The 15731-nt window shown below is 47.1% G+C and overlaps 1 protein-coding gene across 1 annotated transcript; it reads right to left on the minus strand.

The window, feature by feature from the left end:
* Window positions 1-6895: 6895 nt before the first annotated feature.
* LOC127314597 (uncharacterized) lies at window positions 6896-12316 on the minus strand. The gene is made up of 3 exons (XM_051345097.2): window positions 11868-12316; window positions 7722-7948; window positions 6896-7637 (listed from the first exon to the last, which is right to left on the minus strand). The coding sequence occupies exons 1-3, from the start codon at window positions 12286-12288 to the stop codon at window positions 6975-6977; spliced, it is 1311 nt and encodes a 436-aa protein (XP_051201057.1). The 5' UTR covers window positions 12289-12316; the 3' UTR covers window positions 6896-6974.
* Window positions 12317-15731: the final 3415 nt, after the last annotated feature.

The raw sequence follows: 15731 nt of genomic DNA on the forward strand, positions 1-15731 counted from the left end.
GTCAACAAAGCCTCCCCCCACCATGCCTTTGATAAACCAGCAGTGGCTAACATGGAATTCACCAAGTCAGTCAGCGTGCGGTTTTTCCTCTCGGCAACCCCGTTTGATTGGGGTGAATAGGGAGGCGTCCTCTCATGAATAATGCCATGTTCCTCACAGAATTCATCAAAGATTTTAGGAAAATATTCGCCACCACGATCCGACCTAAGACGCTTGATCTTTCTCTCTAGTTGATTTTCAACTTCAGCCTTATAAATTTTAAAGTAGTCTAAAGCTTCATCTTTAGTTCGCAACAAATAAACATAGCAAAATCTAGTCGCATCATCAATCAATGTCATGAAATATCTCTTTCCACCTTTTGTCAACACACCATTCATCTCGCATAGATCAGAATGTATGAGTTCTAGAGGTGCCAAGTTTCTCTCCTCGGCCGCCTTGTGAGGCTTCCGAGGTTGCTTCGATTGCACACAACTATGGCACTTAGAACCTTTGGCAATGGTGAAATTCGGAATTAAACTTAAACTGGATAGCCGAGACATTAAACCAAAATTAATGTGACATAAATGAGAATGCCAAACACTGGTATCATCACTAACATTGCCACATATATGGTTCACAGACTTATTACTGAAATCAGAAAGCGAAAAGCGGAACAAGCCTCCGCACTCATAGCCTTTACCAATAAATTGTCCAAACTTGGAAACAACTACTTTATTCGACTCTAAAACAACCTTAAACCCATCTCTGCATAGAAGGGAGCCGCTAACGAGATTCTTGTTCATAGTAGGGACATGCTGCACGTTCCTCAGCTGCACGATCTTCCCCGAAGTGAACTTCAGATCTACCGTGCCAACACCACGAACAGAAGCATGTGACCCATTCCCCATCAAGACGGAAGAATCCCGGGTGACCTGGTAAGAAGTGAACATGGATATGTCAGCACACACATGAACATTAGCTCCTGTATCAATCCACCAACATGGAGATTGAAATACCGAAATAACAGCAAAGAGATTACCGTACCCATCAGCATTGCTAGCGGTCGCCGTGTTGACTTGCCTCGCCTTTTTCTTGCGGTCTGCCCTCTCTGGACAGTCCTTAGAAAAGTGGCCAGTCTCTCCACATGTAAAGCAGCTCAGATCTGCTTTGTTTATCATCTTCTTCTTCTTGAAGGTTGTAGTCTTCATAGGCTTATTGAAGGAGGGCTTGTTATTCCCTTTGTTCTTGCTGTAGGGTTTCTTCTGCACCATGTTGGCGCTAGACTGACCCTCTCCTTTCTCAGTATTATCCTTAGCCCGAGCTTTCTCCTCAACATCAAGAGATGCTATCAGATTTTTAACTGATATCTCCTGTCTCTTGTGTTTGAGAGTTGTGGCAAAGTTCCTCCATGAAGGAGGCAACTTAGCGATGATGCATCCAGCCACAAACTTGTCAGGTAAGGCACACTTAAGGAGTTCAAGCTCTTTCGCAATGCACTGTATCTCATGAGCTTGTTCGACTACAGAACGGTTGTTAACCATCCTGATGTCATGGAAGCTCTCCATGATGTACAGTTCACTGCCTGCATCGGTTGCACCGAACTTAGCATTCAGTGCATCCCAGAGCTCTTTACCATCTATTATGTGCATGTACACATCACACAGACGATCAGCAAGAATACTTAGAACGCATCCGACGAAGAGATTATTGTTTTCCTTGAACTTGTTCTGATCTTGGTCAGATATAGTTCCTTCAGGTAAACCATCAGTAACTTCGAACACTTTCAGATGAGTAAGCCAGAGCATGGCCTTATACTGCCACCTCTTAAAGTGCACACCGGTAAACTTATCCGGCCTCAGTGCATCAGCAAAACCAGCCATAGTTAACTCAGGAAATTGCCTACAATTAGGTTTTTGGATTGTTGGATAACTAGGCACAATTTCCATGATTAATTCCAGAATATAAAACATGATGGCAGCAACTAGTAACATGTGAAACTCAAACATACTAGATGCATTAATCAACATGAGTAGCAGCAGCGCAAACGGTACAGCATCCATCGCTAAACAGATCGAGATATGTCGCACGTACCGATCTGGTGGAGGTGGCGGTGGAGGTGTAGCAGATGATGTCGCGGCAGTAACGTTGTTGATGACAACGTTGTTGACGACGGGGACGACGGGTCGAAGTAGACGGCGTTGAAGACGACGGTAGGCAGCACCGCCCGACTTGGACGGAAAGCGACCCGTGATGAAGAGCTTGAGCAGTCGCGCAGAGCGCTTCCCAAAAACCTAATTCGTCCTCTCCCGTACAGGATCGCAAGGACGAGCGGTTCCGGAGACCTGCTCTCCCGTTCGCCGATGCACGTCGGCGCGCGGGATGGAGTAGGCTACGAAGGCGGCGCAAGCAGAGAGAGGTGGAAACCCTAACTTGTGTATTCAGTATATTTCTGCGGTAGCCGGGCAAGAGATTATATAGGCTCGGGAAACCCTACGCAACGTGGGCCACGCCCACGTCGCACGAACGTTTCGAGTCGGTTACAGATAGCCCACGATCCGGGAGCGACCCGAACCGACTAACTGCGACGCGTCCGTCTAGGACTCTGTTCGTTTTCCTGAGCTGCAAAAAGTAAGGAAAGTCTCGGCTCGAGGCTCAATCCACTCACCACGAGCGTGGCGCGCGCGTCGTGACGTGTCGTGTCGTGTCGTGTCGTGTCGTGTCGAGTCGAGTCGAGTCGAGTCGAGTCGAGACGAGCGAGCGAGGAGGAGGAGGAGCGCGCGCGTGTAGCACTCCTATTCTCACTCACTTACTAGTGGTGGAACAACCCACCTTATAAGGTGGTCTAACTTCCTCCCAACTTTCCATGTGGGACTAAACTTCCCACCTCTTGCCACTCCCTAGTGAGCTGCCACCAACTTGGGCTCAAACTCATAAGGCTGCCACTATGTGGGCTTTGAGATTTATAGGGAAATCTGAAATCTAGTATGGGCCACTTATAGTGGGCCCAATATTTCAACAATCCCCCACCAGATCTCAAATCCCCATTTAGAGATTTATCAATACTCACTGCTTGTTTATATACCAGTGTTTCAGCGGAGACTGTTAAGTTGAACTTCCGCCTAGAACCTTAAGCTACATCCATTCACACTGGAACAATGGACTAAGCCTTGAATTGCAAGTTTTACGTGAACAAGGTTTCACTCAAAGTCATGACCAGTACATGGCTGCCAGTAGCCTACCCCGCGGGTGAAGCATATGCGTCATACTTCGTGGTCTCTTCATAAGTTTACTAGAGATCACCTAAATCTCATAGATTGCGACCCGAACTGACTAACTGCGACGCGTCCGTCTAGGACTCTGTTCGGGACGCGTCCGTCTAGGACTCTGTTCGTTTTCCTGAGCTGCAAAAAGTAAGGAAAGTCTCGGCTCGAGGCTCAATCCACTCACCACGAGCGTGGTGCGCGCGTCGAGTCGAGTCGAGTCGAGTCGAGTCGAGACGAGCGAGGAGGAGGAGGAGCGCGCGCGTGTAGCACTCCTATTCTCACTCACTTACTAGTGGTGGAACAACCCACCTTATAAGGTGGTCTAACTTCCTCCCAACTTTTCATGTGGGACTAAACTTCCCACCTCTTGCCACTCCCTAGTGAGCTGCCACCAACTTGGGCTCAAACTCACAAGGCTGCCACTATGTGGGCTTTGAGATTTATAGGGAAATCTGAAATCTAGTATGGGCCACTTATAGTGGGCCCAATATTTCAACAGCAACGCGTCCAGGGGAAGCTCCGCCCAGCTCCTCTTCGCCGACCTCTTGGATTGTCTCCTTCGGCTCCGACTCAGCTGCCGCCGGCTTCCGTTCCTGGGAGCCGGCGGCGACGGTGGGGATAACAAGGGCATCGACCTCTTGGATGGTGATGGACGATTGGTTTGCACAGACCAGGAGGTACAGCCGTTGCTCTCCTTTAAACAAGCCTGTACTCGTGCAATAACCAAACTTTGCAATATCATGCAGGCTAGGGGAGTCAGGATTAGATACCAGATCATTTTTCCACGGGGACAGTTTTTTTGGCAAAACAAACTCTTATTTTTTTCAATTAAAAAAGCTTTGACAATCACGCTTAAAATTCGAAAACTGCAGTTTTCAACCCTATTTTGCCAACTTAATTATTCCAGATATTTTAGGTCTCGGAGAGTAAAAAGGGTCCCACAGGCCCAAGAAAGGTGTTTTTCAGGCCTTTGTGAGACTTTTTAGAGTCTAAAAATGTCAACTTTAAGCTCGAGGATAAATGTGGATAGGAACATGCCAAAGGGATAGGCTTGAAAAAAGGAGCAAAGTCAGCGTGCGCTATTCTACATAGCTCGGGAGCCAACGACTTGGGTTGTAGCTCGTTACATGCAGAAGCAACCGAGAGGCGGTGTACTGTTTTAGTTTTTTTCCTGATACGTGAACATTCTAGAAGGTTCTAGTTAGATTTTATGTTAATCACGGTTTGATTTGTTCGATTATTTTGGCTGGTTTAAAATTTAAAAATTAGTTCAGGTTTAAAAATTGTCCATATTAAATTTTGTTCAAATGTAAAAATAGTTCAGATTTAAATATTATTTGGATTCAAATTTATTCAGTTATAAAAATGTTCCGGTTCGAGTAAAACGGCCGTTTCTAGAGCGTCCCACGAGGAAGACGCTTCGTGCATGCCCTACTACCACATGCAGGACGCTCCTACTACCACATGCAGGACGCTCCTAGCTTCACGTCGGGGATGACACCGACGCTTGAAGGAAACCACGAACTGCCCGTGCCATCATCCCCGCATACTTCTACTTCCTCTGCACCCCTTCTTCTTCCTACCGCCGAGCATAGCCCCCGAGCAAGATCCCACTACCTCTCCCACTGGCCTAACCTCATGTCGTCGTCACCCACGGCTAGCGGCGCTCTCGTGCGCGCCTAGCCGCCCCACGCTGCTTGAGTCGTTGCCACCGCCCTGCCGGAACCCCCTCTACACCCCTCCCCCCATCTCTCCCGTCTTCAACGACCTCCCCTCACACCAAAACCCTAAGAGCATCTCCAGCCGCGTCCCCCAAAGACCAAAGCGACCCAAACGGCACCGGATCAAACTTGGGGGACGCGTTCTTCTCGTGCCGCGTTTGGGGGACATCATTTCCCAGCTGCGCCCCCAAACGCGGCCCAAACTTGTTTTCACATTAAAATACTCTCTTTTTGCATTTTCATTACACAAACTAATACATAATTGGGAACATGATTTTTCACAAACTAAGACATAGTTTGAACAAACTAAGACATAGTTAAAACATTGCAAAATGAGGAAACCTAACTATAGTTGGCCTCGCGGATTTCGTATGTTCGCTACCAAGAAAAAACATTCTCAGGCACTCTTAGACACCCAAACTGGACAATCCAGCTGGCAATGATAGCCCTATTGGTCCTTTGTAAGGAGAATATACAGAAAGCTCCGTGATCATTTTCGCTGCGAAGAAAGAACACTCGGCATCTTCGATCGTCCTCCTCTTCGCCGTCGTCGTGGTAGTGCCGATGGCAGGACGTGTCGTCGAACACCTTCACGCTCATCTCCTCGCCGCCTTGGTACCAGAATGTGAGCACGCAGTCGGCTTGGAGGTTGCAGTAGCGCGCGAACTTCTCCCAGCCGGTGTGGAGGTACATCTTGTCGCGCCCGTCGAAGAGCACGTCCATCGGCCACCGGCAGAAGCCGCAGCCAGCCTTCTGCAACTGCAGCGCGGCTGGCTCATTGCCGGCGACGAACTCAGTGAACTGTCATGCAGCCTCTGGATGCCAAGTGGGTCGCCATTGAGGATGATGACGAACTCGAAGTCCTACTCCCCCTCGGAAGACGACGACATCACAGGCGACGGCGACCGTGCAAGCCTTCTAGCACGGTCGCGGCCGCGTCCACAGACACGGCCGCGACCTTGATCTCGGCCTCTGCCTCTACCAGCCATGAAAAGGCCCTCGACTCTTGAGATGGTGGAGGCTAGGGTTGGGGAGAGAGGCGTTAGGGTTTGTGTGTGAGGGACGATGCGAGAGTGCCGTTTTTTATAGACCGGAAGGAGGTGGGGGAGCGGTGGCGCTCATTAATGCCGGCACGGAAAGCTAGGCGCGACAAGACGCATCGATGCGCCTCTACGGAAACTACACAGTGGATGTGCATCAATAACTTCCGTCGCGAGGTAGGCAATGGTTAGGTTAAACTTGAATGTGCCATTGACGTATCGGGCCCAACACTCATCGCCTCGCTTTTCGTTGTGTTCGGCGTGCCCACGGCGTCCCCTGTGGACCGGGGATGGGCTCGGGGCGCCGGACAATATATTAGACCGCACCGAATGGAAGGAGGCTTTGGAGCGCGCGGGTTAGAACGAAAAAATATCCAGCGCGCTCCAAATACCTTTGGGGGTTGCTTTTGGAGGACGCGACTGAAGATGCTCTAAGCTTCGTCGATGGTGAGCTTCCACCCACAGAACCTTAAGACTCTGCACCCTCTACCCTAAGTTTCATTCTTCACCTCCGCCAAGGGATGCTGCGTACAGCCGCGTCGTCCCCGTCGTTGGTGAGGTCAATTTTGGCGCGCTTCTTTTCCATCGGCTTCCACCACAAAACGGGCCACGGTCTGCACCAAACGATATCATGCGGGTGGTCTGTATGGGGGGGTGTAGGTTGATAGTGACTGTAGAGCTCGAGATGATGCAGAAGTGGGAATTTTGAGCATAGGTGTTATTAACCTTTTTTGACTATTCAACTTAACATTGACGATATTACCATTGTTAATTTTTCAGTTCAAATTATCAAATGTTAATAACTAGACTTGAAACGGACTGTTTAACAATGCCATGTATTTGGTCTGATTATTATACTACTGCATATTAGTGGTTCACATAACAAATACTGTAGAACAGTCAACTTACGAGTTATGCTCAATCGCAAGATGCGTACCGAACTTCCATGGCAATATCAAGCTCGAGCTTCACTAAACATTAGTTAGGCACTTAAGCTCGATACAGTTTTTGGTTGTAACCAGGCGGGACCAAGCAACAGTAATCTTTACTTTAGAGTCCTTCCCTTTGGAGGCCTTGCTGCCGTGAAGAACACATGTAGCTTTACTCATTTGGCATTCTTTGGCTTTGAACACCACACGACCACTTGCAAGGATAGCACCAGAGCGTGAGTAGGTATGTATGAAAACTTTGAGCATTCCTTGTACAGAAACAACACACCTTGACAGATCGAGGTAACCATGCGACTCTTCACTCGTTGTTCCTTCACAAACCATTCGCCCTGTGCCATTCTTTGAATCAAATAGGACAACTTTCCTAAAAGGATCCTCCCAAGGTAATGTAGAACAAACAACTTGTCCGCCATACTTAAAAGGCGACCCTTCAATAGCATGAACACCCACCACAGTGGCCTGGCATGACCGTTCGAGTTGTTCGAAGCATAACTCCATTTTGCACAAGCGGTTGGAGAGGTAGGAATAAAAATGGTCAAGATTGCGAGGATTGTTATATCGTAAAACTCTACTGATCAATGCTCTACCCTCAGGCTGTCCCCTTAATTTCAGTTGGATTTCTATTTCGACGGGTTCCTTGGACATAATTGCACGACAAGGGCCAGTTAAGTGCAAATAAGGATTCTGCAAATATCATCGTTAGTCCTGAACTAATCAACAAGCTGGCAATAAGAACAGTAAAACAAATACAAAGAATACGATACTTACATTTTTAGTGAGGGTCTGGTAGCAACGGCTTGTGCGATAGAACAGAATATTGCGTTTGTTATCCACGTAGTCTCGCGCCGCAACCACGCCGTACACATACAGTGGCCACTTCAGGTGTTTTATTTTAGCAATTTTGATAGAATAGATCTGTAGGCTTCCGACACGAGCAGCCCCAAACGGGACAAAACCCGGTGCGCAGTGTGTAAAGAGCATTGGACTGAAAGTCGCTGCACTCATGTAGCACCCAATTATTAGTAAACTGTGTATGGAAAATACTCTAATATGAATATGAATGGACTAACTAAAGAAAGTGGGGATTTTACTTGATTGATCAGTTACAAAACATAATTTATTTGGCTACATACTGCCGGTAACATTGCTACAGTGGGCTCATCCACACATTGTACCCAATTTTCATTTTATACTCAGTTAAAAAAATGTTCACCTTTTTGTGTTTTGTTGGCTCTATGAAATTATATCCTAGTATATGAAAATCAGACTAGTGCAAATTGTTAGAATATATTAGAGTACTAAATTTTAATGCAGCATCAGGAATTCAGGATGGACCTGGTAGTTTAACAGTCTAGTACTAATTGTCTTACTAGCTTCGCTAGAAACTGGACAGGAATGGATGTTGCACTTGGACTGTTGCCTATGCAAGTCAGCCTTAACCTAGTCATTTCAAAGATAGTTGACCCGTTCACTATTGCCTTAGCAATATATAGTTAGTTCAATATATATTGATCTGATTCCATCTGCTACTTTCAGATTTAAACGAAATAACATGAATTTACTGCTGAACACTGCTTGAAGGGTGTGAACTTGCTTTAGTTCTTTCATGCTTTCTCTCTGCCAGTTGTACCTAAAGCACTTATTAGTTTAGCTCCTTTGTTTTCTGTACTCATCTTGGCAATAAAATACAGCAGGAGCTACCCCTACGGTTGATATTAAACAACTGACCAGTGACCAGCATATATCGTTATGTTGTTTTTACCAAAACCTCTAGTCGAGGGTCAAAAGTCTTCAATCTGTACAAATATTTGAGTACCAATTCTTGTTTGAGCAATTAGTAGTAACTTCCTTCCTAATTGTACTAATGCTTTGAGGGAATAATTCAACAGGGAAATGAGTCGCTGATATTCTTGTGGCATGGTTTGCATCTTCACTGTGGGAAGCTAGTTCTACTTTGATGTTGGAATTAAACTTGATCATCAAGTGACTCGAGAAAATCCAGCAGGGATTTCTATGGGCAGGACATCCCGAGGCCAATGGAGGCAGCTGCCATGTGAACTGGCGCCGTGTCTCCCGACCAATCTCGCTAGGTGGCCTTGGCACCCACGACCTGGAGCGAACTGGCCTCACCTACGCTTATGCTGGCTCAGCCACATACGAGAATCATGCGTGGAGTGGCCTTGACCTCCAGTTCACAACGGAAGAGCGCTCCCTTTTCTTCGCCTCCACCACTATGACCGTGGGAATGGTTAGATCGCCAAATTCTTGGGAGGACCGCTAGATAGAAGGGCGCTCCATCAGCGATATTGCGCCCCCCCTCTACGCTGCATCCCCAAACGGCGCAGAGGAGGCCGCTGCCGACGATCTGCTAGCAAATCGATGGGCGTAGGATATTGTGGAACCCTAGGCATCCAAGAAATTGGCCAGTACCTACAAATCTGGCTCTTGATCCAACAAACGACGCTATTGGCAAAACCTGATGACAAAGGGTTAACCTTGTCAATGCCCATGATGATGGACTTGGGTTTCTAGGAAGGAGGACACTGGCGAATCAACAAACCGGTCAGCCAAACTAAGCAGCCGACGAAAAGTATGATCAAGGGCGAATCGCCAAGATTGTATTATATGAAACTAAGGTTTCAGGGTGTTTCGTCTAGTTGAATCTGTCCCTCCTCGGTGGCTCCTCCTAGCCCTTATATAGTGGGCTAGGTCTCATAGTCCACCTCGAGATCATGTTACATCATAAGTCGGTTCACCCGATATGGGCCTAACTTTTCTAATTTACATAACGTCATTATTTTCAGCTTCGTATGGATTTCTTCATGGGCTTTGTACCAGGGACGCCAATGTTAAGGACCCGATATGGCATATCCATGTCACCTGACAAGATGACAAGGAAGTGGACCACGAGTGGTATCTACTCTATACAATATGCTTACCTAGCAGCCTTCCATGGATAAATCTTTTGCAGAGCTTGCAAGCTCATTTGGAAGAGCTAGGCACATCCACGTGTGAAGTACTTTCACTGGATGGCCAATTTTGACCGCTGGTGGGTGGCTGATCGCCTTGCATGCCGCGGTCTGCAGCAACACCCGAGGGTACCTCTCTACGACCAGGAGCCGGAGACAATGCGCCACCCTCATCCTCGAGTGCCCCTTTTCCCAGGCAGATCTGGCATGAGATCCTATCATGGCTGTGCATGACTTGCAGACCACCATCCACTGAATGGATTGGTGGCTCAACGTGAGGCAGAGCACCTCGAAGGAAAATGTACAAAGGCCTCGCCTCTGTGACCTTGCTCACACCTTGGATGATACGGTCATATGGAAGCATCGGAACAAATGCATCTTCGACCAAGCGTGCCCATCTATCAGCACGCTTGTCAACAGAATCAAGGAGGAAGCAACACAATGGGCTAAGGCAGGAGCCACTGGGCATGGAGTTGTGCCACCAATGACCTGGATGTGCACTAATTTTTTTTGTTTTGGGAGGACTGTAACGAAAACCCTACCCTTACAATGAAATGAAACGGAAAGGTCCTTTAAGTTTCCTCGAACATAAACTTGCCCTTTTTTTTTGTAAATGTAATGTAATGTAATGAGGGTGTTTGAATTATGTTTACTTCTGTTTGTTGCGTTGCTGTTCTGTGCAAACTATAGTCTGCTGTGAAAGAGACTGCCATAATGATTACTGGTAATCCCTCGCCAGCTATTTTATTGGTATGCAAAATTTTGTATTATTATTAGCTACAGTATTGCAGTCTTGGAGAATTTTTTTTCATAGATGTACCAATCCTTTTTCTTGTGATCGCAGTGGAGATTTTTGGCTCCCGGGCTCCAGTAATCTGACCAGGGCGGACCGTAGTGGAGGCGAAAGTGCCCCCCCCTCCTTTCAAAACAAAGTTTACTTTTACTATGTCCTCTAACTCAGCCCACGACGGAAGGGAATAGAGATCATCACGCGTCCGCCACTCAATCGCTAGGTCTCCTGTCGACCCCCATCCTCGCCCCTCGATCCTCCCCCTGGTGCTGCGCCGACGCCATCCAGCACCGTGGGCGGCTGCTGCTCCGCCCAGCCCCTGCACCCAGCGCCCCAACCTGCACGTACGCCACCGGCCAGCGGTGGGCACCAGCGCCCAGTTTATGTATGTATTTCTGACTCTGATCTTTTCATTGAAAATTGGGTTGCATCGGTAGTTTAGAAGTCCATTTATCCACTGAATTGCTCAAATTTATGAATTAATGCATTAATTATTTATTTTTTATATAGGGAGTAATGGGGAAACAGAAGGCGATGAATTTTTTTTAAAGCGAAACGAAGAAGCTGTTGAACTCCGTTCCTGATGCTATGGCTATGGAATATGTAAATCAAAGGGAAGATGAAGATGGATAGGAAAATCAGAGGCAAAGATGTACGAAGAGCATACTTGAGGTTTGGTCCTATGCAGCCTAAACTGAACACCTAGATATAATTATTGATTTTAAAGCTAAGAAAAACCATCTCTAGCTAGGCATTATATGCTGTCTTTTTTCTTTTGGAGCATCCAAAATACAGTCCATAATGCTGAGGTGTATTCTAACCTGTTATGTCTGTTGCATTTGCGAGAACAATACCCTATATATCATCATGACATTGTCATCTATTAGTATATAACATATGTTATATAAAATGCCCCATTTTTTTATGCTTCTTTGATGTTTTTTCTATTGAGTTGGGCCCCTCTTATATTTTGCTCACGCTCCGCCACTGGATCTGAGTGGAGATTCTTGTGTATTGTATTAATATAAGCACTATCTAACTTTGATTTTATTTTTCTAAATTCTGAGTGGATATTTTTGGCTCCCGGAGGTTTGCTTGAGACAATCGTGCAGTAACAAGAAGAAAAGCATGCGAAAGTCAGATAAGCTTACTCACTCAAAACTTCATATCCCTTGCCAAAACTGGATTCCCATCTGGCAAGGTGTTCAGCGAACTCCTTCTTCTCAGTCTCCATGGACTCCTCCTCCTCCTCCTCTTCTTCTTCCTCCTCCTCTTCTTCTTCTTCTTCTTCTTCTTCTTCTTCTTCCTCCTCCTCCTCCTCCTCCTCCTCCTCTTCCTGCCAATCCATCTCTTCATCAAGCACCTCCGTGGTTGGTTCGCAGGAGATCGATTTCGATTTGAGGCCGTGCTCTGATCCCGGGCGAAGCATCTCTTCTTGTCGCTGCGAATTGGCGTGCTGCGAGGAACGTCTCCGCCGGCTATAGAAGAGCGGCGTTGGTAGCGGCTGCAACATGGACGAGATTTTGCTCGCCCCTTCTTCTCCCTGGTTTTCCTCGCCGCCGCCGGCGTCAGACATGACACCTCTTTTTCCACACGAACCAGCGCTAGGGACGCACAGACACGACGCTCTGGGGTGCATTATATTCCGACTCAGGCCCGGCCCGTTCGGGGCCTTCGGGCCTGTTCGGTTCAGACTCTTTTTTGAGAGCGAACCTGTTCGGTTCAGACTTATCAAGCGCACAGATGCGGTTTTTAGGGTGTGCTCGATAAAAAAAAAGATGCGGTTTTTAGGGTGTCTTTGGTTTGGGCAATGTAAGATGCTAAGTAAAGAAGGGCAAATTGATAGATGCTAAGTAAGTAGTGGTAAATTGTAATATTTCCCTGATAGTTTTTTTTTTGAAAATAAAAATTTCCCTGATAGTTGATACTATCACCACCACACATGATTTTTTGTGGCCATGATAGTTGACATGCTGGCGGTTGGCCACGCGGATTTAAACCCGTCGATTACCTCTGGTTAATCTGCGTAAATGTTTGCGCGGCGAAGGTTCCTAGTCACATACGAAGGTGTCTCGCCATGCCGCGTGAGCATGCACGCTGGCGATAATGTGTTCCACCGCCCCCTCGCCTACCTCCGTTGTATAAAAATGTGTGATTCGAGTGGCGTCCCCCTCACACACATCGTCGCCGCACCCACAACCCTAGCTCCGAGATCCAATATCCTTGCCGCTATGTCGAACCGACACCCCACCGGTGCCGCCGCTAACGGTTTCGAACGCGGCAGACTCACAACCTGCGAGGCATGGGCTCTATATGAGGCGCGCTACCATGTGCCTCCTAACATGCGCGGCTCCCAAATCCCAATCAGCGGCAACTGAAATAGGGCGACCAACAGTCTCGGCATCTTGTTAGTAGGTTTGACCTTGTCACTGAGAATGACCCGCTGCTGTAAACTGGAAGTGGCATGGTAAAGACCATGAAAGATTGAGATGCCGCCTAGAGGGGGGTGAATAGGCAATTAAAAACTCTTACGGATTTGTCTTGTAAGAATGCGGAATTAAACTATCGTTTAGTTTACAAGCACAAACCCTAAATATGTTAAGCTCAACTAAGTGTAACAATATCAACTAGAGCTAAGCAAGATAGGCACAAGATATATGTAGCACAAGTGATAGCAAGATATATGTACTTCAAGCACGATGGCTATCACAAGGAAAGAGAGCTCGGGTATAAAAATAACCGAGGCACGCGGAGACGAGGATGTATTCCTGTGTTCCCTTCCTTTGTAAGAAGGTACGTCACGTTTGGAGGAGTGGAGGTCCCACGAAGGATTCCCCGCGCCACGAAGGCTCACCCTATTCTCCGAACCACACCCACGAAGGATAATGGCCCTTTCCTTATGGTTAGCTTTTCCTCCGTTCCGGAGATGGCAAGCTCCACAACCACTTCACAAGCTCCACGAAGGAGAAGCCCGGGCCTCTTCACAATCTTCTTGAAGAGATCACCGGAGCACCAATCACCAAGCCAACTAGGAGGTCTCCCTCCAAGAGTAACAAGCTCACGGTCTCTCACTCGAACTAATCGTGGTGGAGAGCTCAACACTATGCAACGATGCAAAGCAAGAACACTAGAGGTGTTCAAGTCCTTCACACTCAAATCCCACCAAAGCAACGAATGCTAGGATGAGATTGGAGAGGAAGAACAAAGGGAAAAGTCAACCAAAGACTCCAAGATCTAGATCCCAAGAGATTCCCTCACTTAGAGAAGAAATGGTTTGGTGAAAGTGTAGATCTAGATCTCCTCTCTTAGATCCCTCAAGAATGAGCAAAAATCATGGGGGGGAACAAGAGAGAGAGCAACTTCTTCAAATGCAACAATGGAGGTGAGAGAAAGGGAAGAAGTAAGTTTGCTCAAGGTGGAAGAAGGGCTATTTATAGCATGGGAGCAAATATAACCGTTGGGGAAAAAGAACCATTAAAAATGCAGGAAAAATGGCCCAAAAAACGGCCCAGTCGGCTGCCAGGCCGGCTGACCGGAATAGGCGCTGAGGAGGCCGGCCTGGGATCCGGCCCAGCCGGCCCAGCAACCGGGCTGAGCAGCAGCCGCGGCGGCAGCAACCGGCCAACGCGGGGGAGCAGGCCGCGGGTGGGCCGCGCGGGGGAGGCGAAGCCCAACAAGCGCAGAGCCCGGCCGGGCTGGGAGATGCGCCGGGCAGGCCGGTCACGGACCGGGCCTGCAGCCGGACTTGGGCCAAAAGGCCTCTGGATCCCGGCCGGATGGCACCAGCGCCAAACCCGGCTCGGACCGGGTGGGCCGGACGCTGGTCCGGTCAGGCCGGCCGGTCGGCTGGCCCCTTTTATTCCTTTTCTTTTTATACTATTTCCTTTTTCCTTTTTCTTTAATAACTATTGCTCCCGAACTCCGATTCGCATGAAACCAATTTTGTTGGAAAGATAACAACAAATGCTATCCAACAGAAAGTGCAAACACAAGAAACTGTAGGAGGGGATTTTATCATGAATATAAAAGGGTAGAACCATATATCATGAATAACTGGTAAAATCACCCAACCTCGAAAACGCAATAGAAGATGCATGCGAACTCCGTTCTCGATGAACTTGGGCTTGTTGTAAAGCTAGCAACAAGCTCAAGAACCTTACACATAGAAACACCAAGAAGCAATAAGGATATGCAAAGTATGCAAAGGATGGAGCTCCCTAAGACGATGTGATCAAGTTACTCAACCGAAAGCCCCTCTTAATAGTGCGGCTATCTATCCTATAATCCGGTCTCCCAACATCCACCTTGAGACCGGTAAAAGGAAAACCTAGCAAGGCCATACCTTTGCCTTGCGCATCCCGCTTGATCTTGATGATAACTCTTCAAGCTTCACTCAAGCCGGAATGCCTCACTTGATCAATGTTGCTTCGTGAAGACTCACAAATGCTCCCCCATACACTATGATGGGAAAGCCCCATTGATGCACATCTTCACATGTCATTATCACCAAATGGACGACAAGCTTCAAGCATGTTATCCACTCAAGATGCTCATCTTGAACTTGCCCAACTCAACCTTGTATCTTCTCATACTCACTTAAGATAGAGCATGGCTAATATTGAGTTCCACATAAGAACTCCATCTTCATTTCATCTTCTTGATCATATCACATATGTATCTTTAAATCAATGATCTTGATGCCAATACACAAGGTGTATCTTTATATTCATGGCATTCATACTTGAATCCAACACATGGAATACAAGAAGTACCTATGGAATATTCCTTCATATAAACTCAATGAAAACATTAGTCCAGAGGGGTTGTCATTAATTACCAAAACCACACATAGGGCAATGTACCCTTACAATCACCCCCATTTTGGTAATTGATGACAATCACAATAAGAGGGTTTATATAATGAATATTAGAAACAAGTACGCAACTTATCCGAGAATAAGTTGTATACAAGAGGTTGTATTTGATATGGTCAAGTAACACAAAGCTACTAGCCCATAT

This window comes from Lolium perenne, chromosome 7 (assembly GCF_019359855.2).
Source record: "Lolium perenne isolate Kyuss_39 chromosome 7, Kyuss_2.0, whole genome shotgun sequence".
Taxonomy (NCBI): Eukaryota; Viridiplantae; Streptophyta; class Magnoliopsida; order Poales; family Poaceae; genus Lolium; species Lolium perenne.

What these genes read in the sequence shown, in the direction of transcription:
- LOC127314597 (XM_051345097.2), bottom strand. Translation starts at nt 12,288, where the DNA reads ATGTCTGACGCCGGCGGCGGCGAGGAAAACCAGGGAGAAGAAGGGGCG. An exon ending in CAAGGGATATGAAGTTTTGA is followed by an intron (nt 7,949 to 11,867) that starts GTGAGTAAGCTT and finishes ACATGAGTGCAG; the next exon opens with CGACTTTCAGTCCAATGCTC. An exon ending in ACCAGACCCTCACTAAAAAT is followed by an intron (nt 7,638 to 7,721) that starts GTAAGTATCGTA and finishes TGATATTTGCAG; the next exon opens with AATCCTTATTTGCACTTAAC.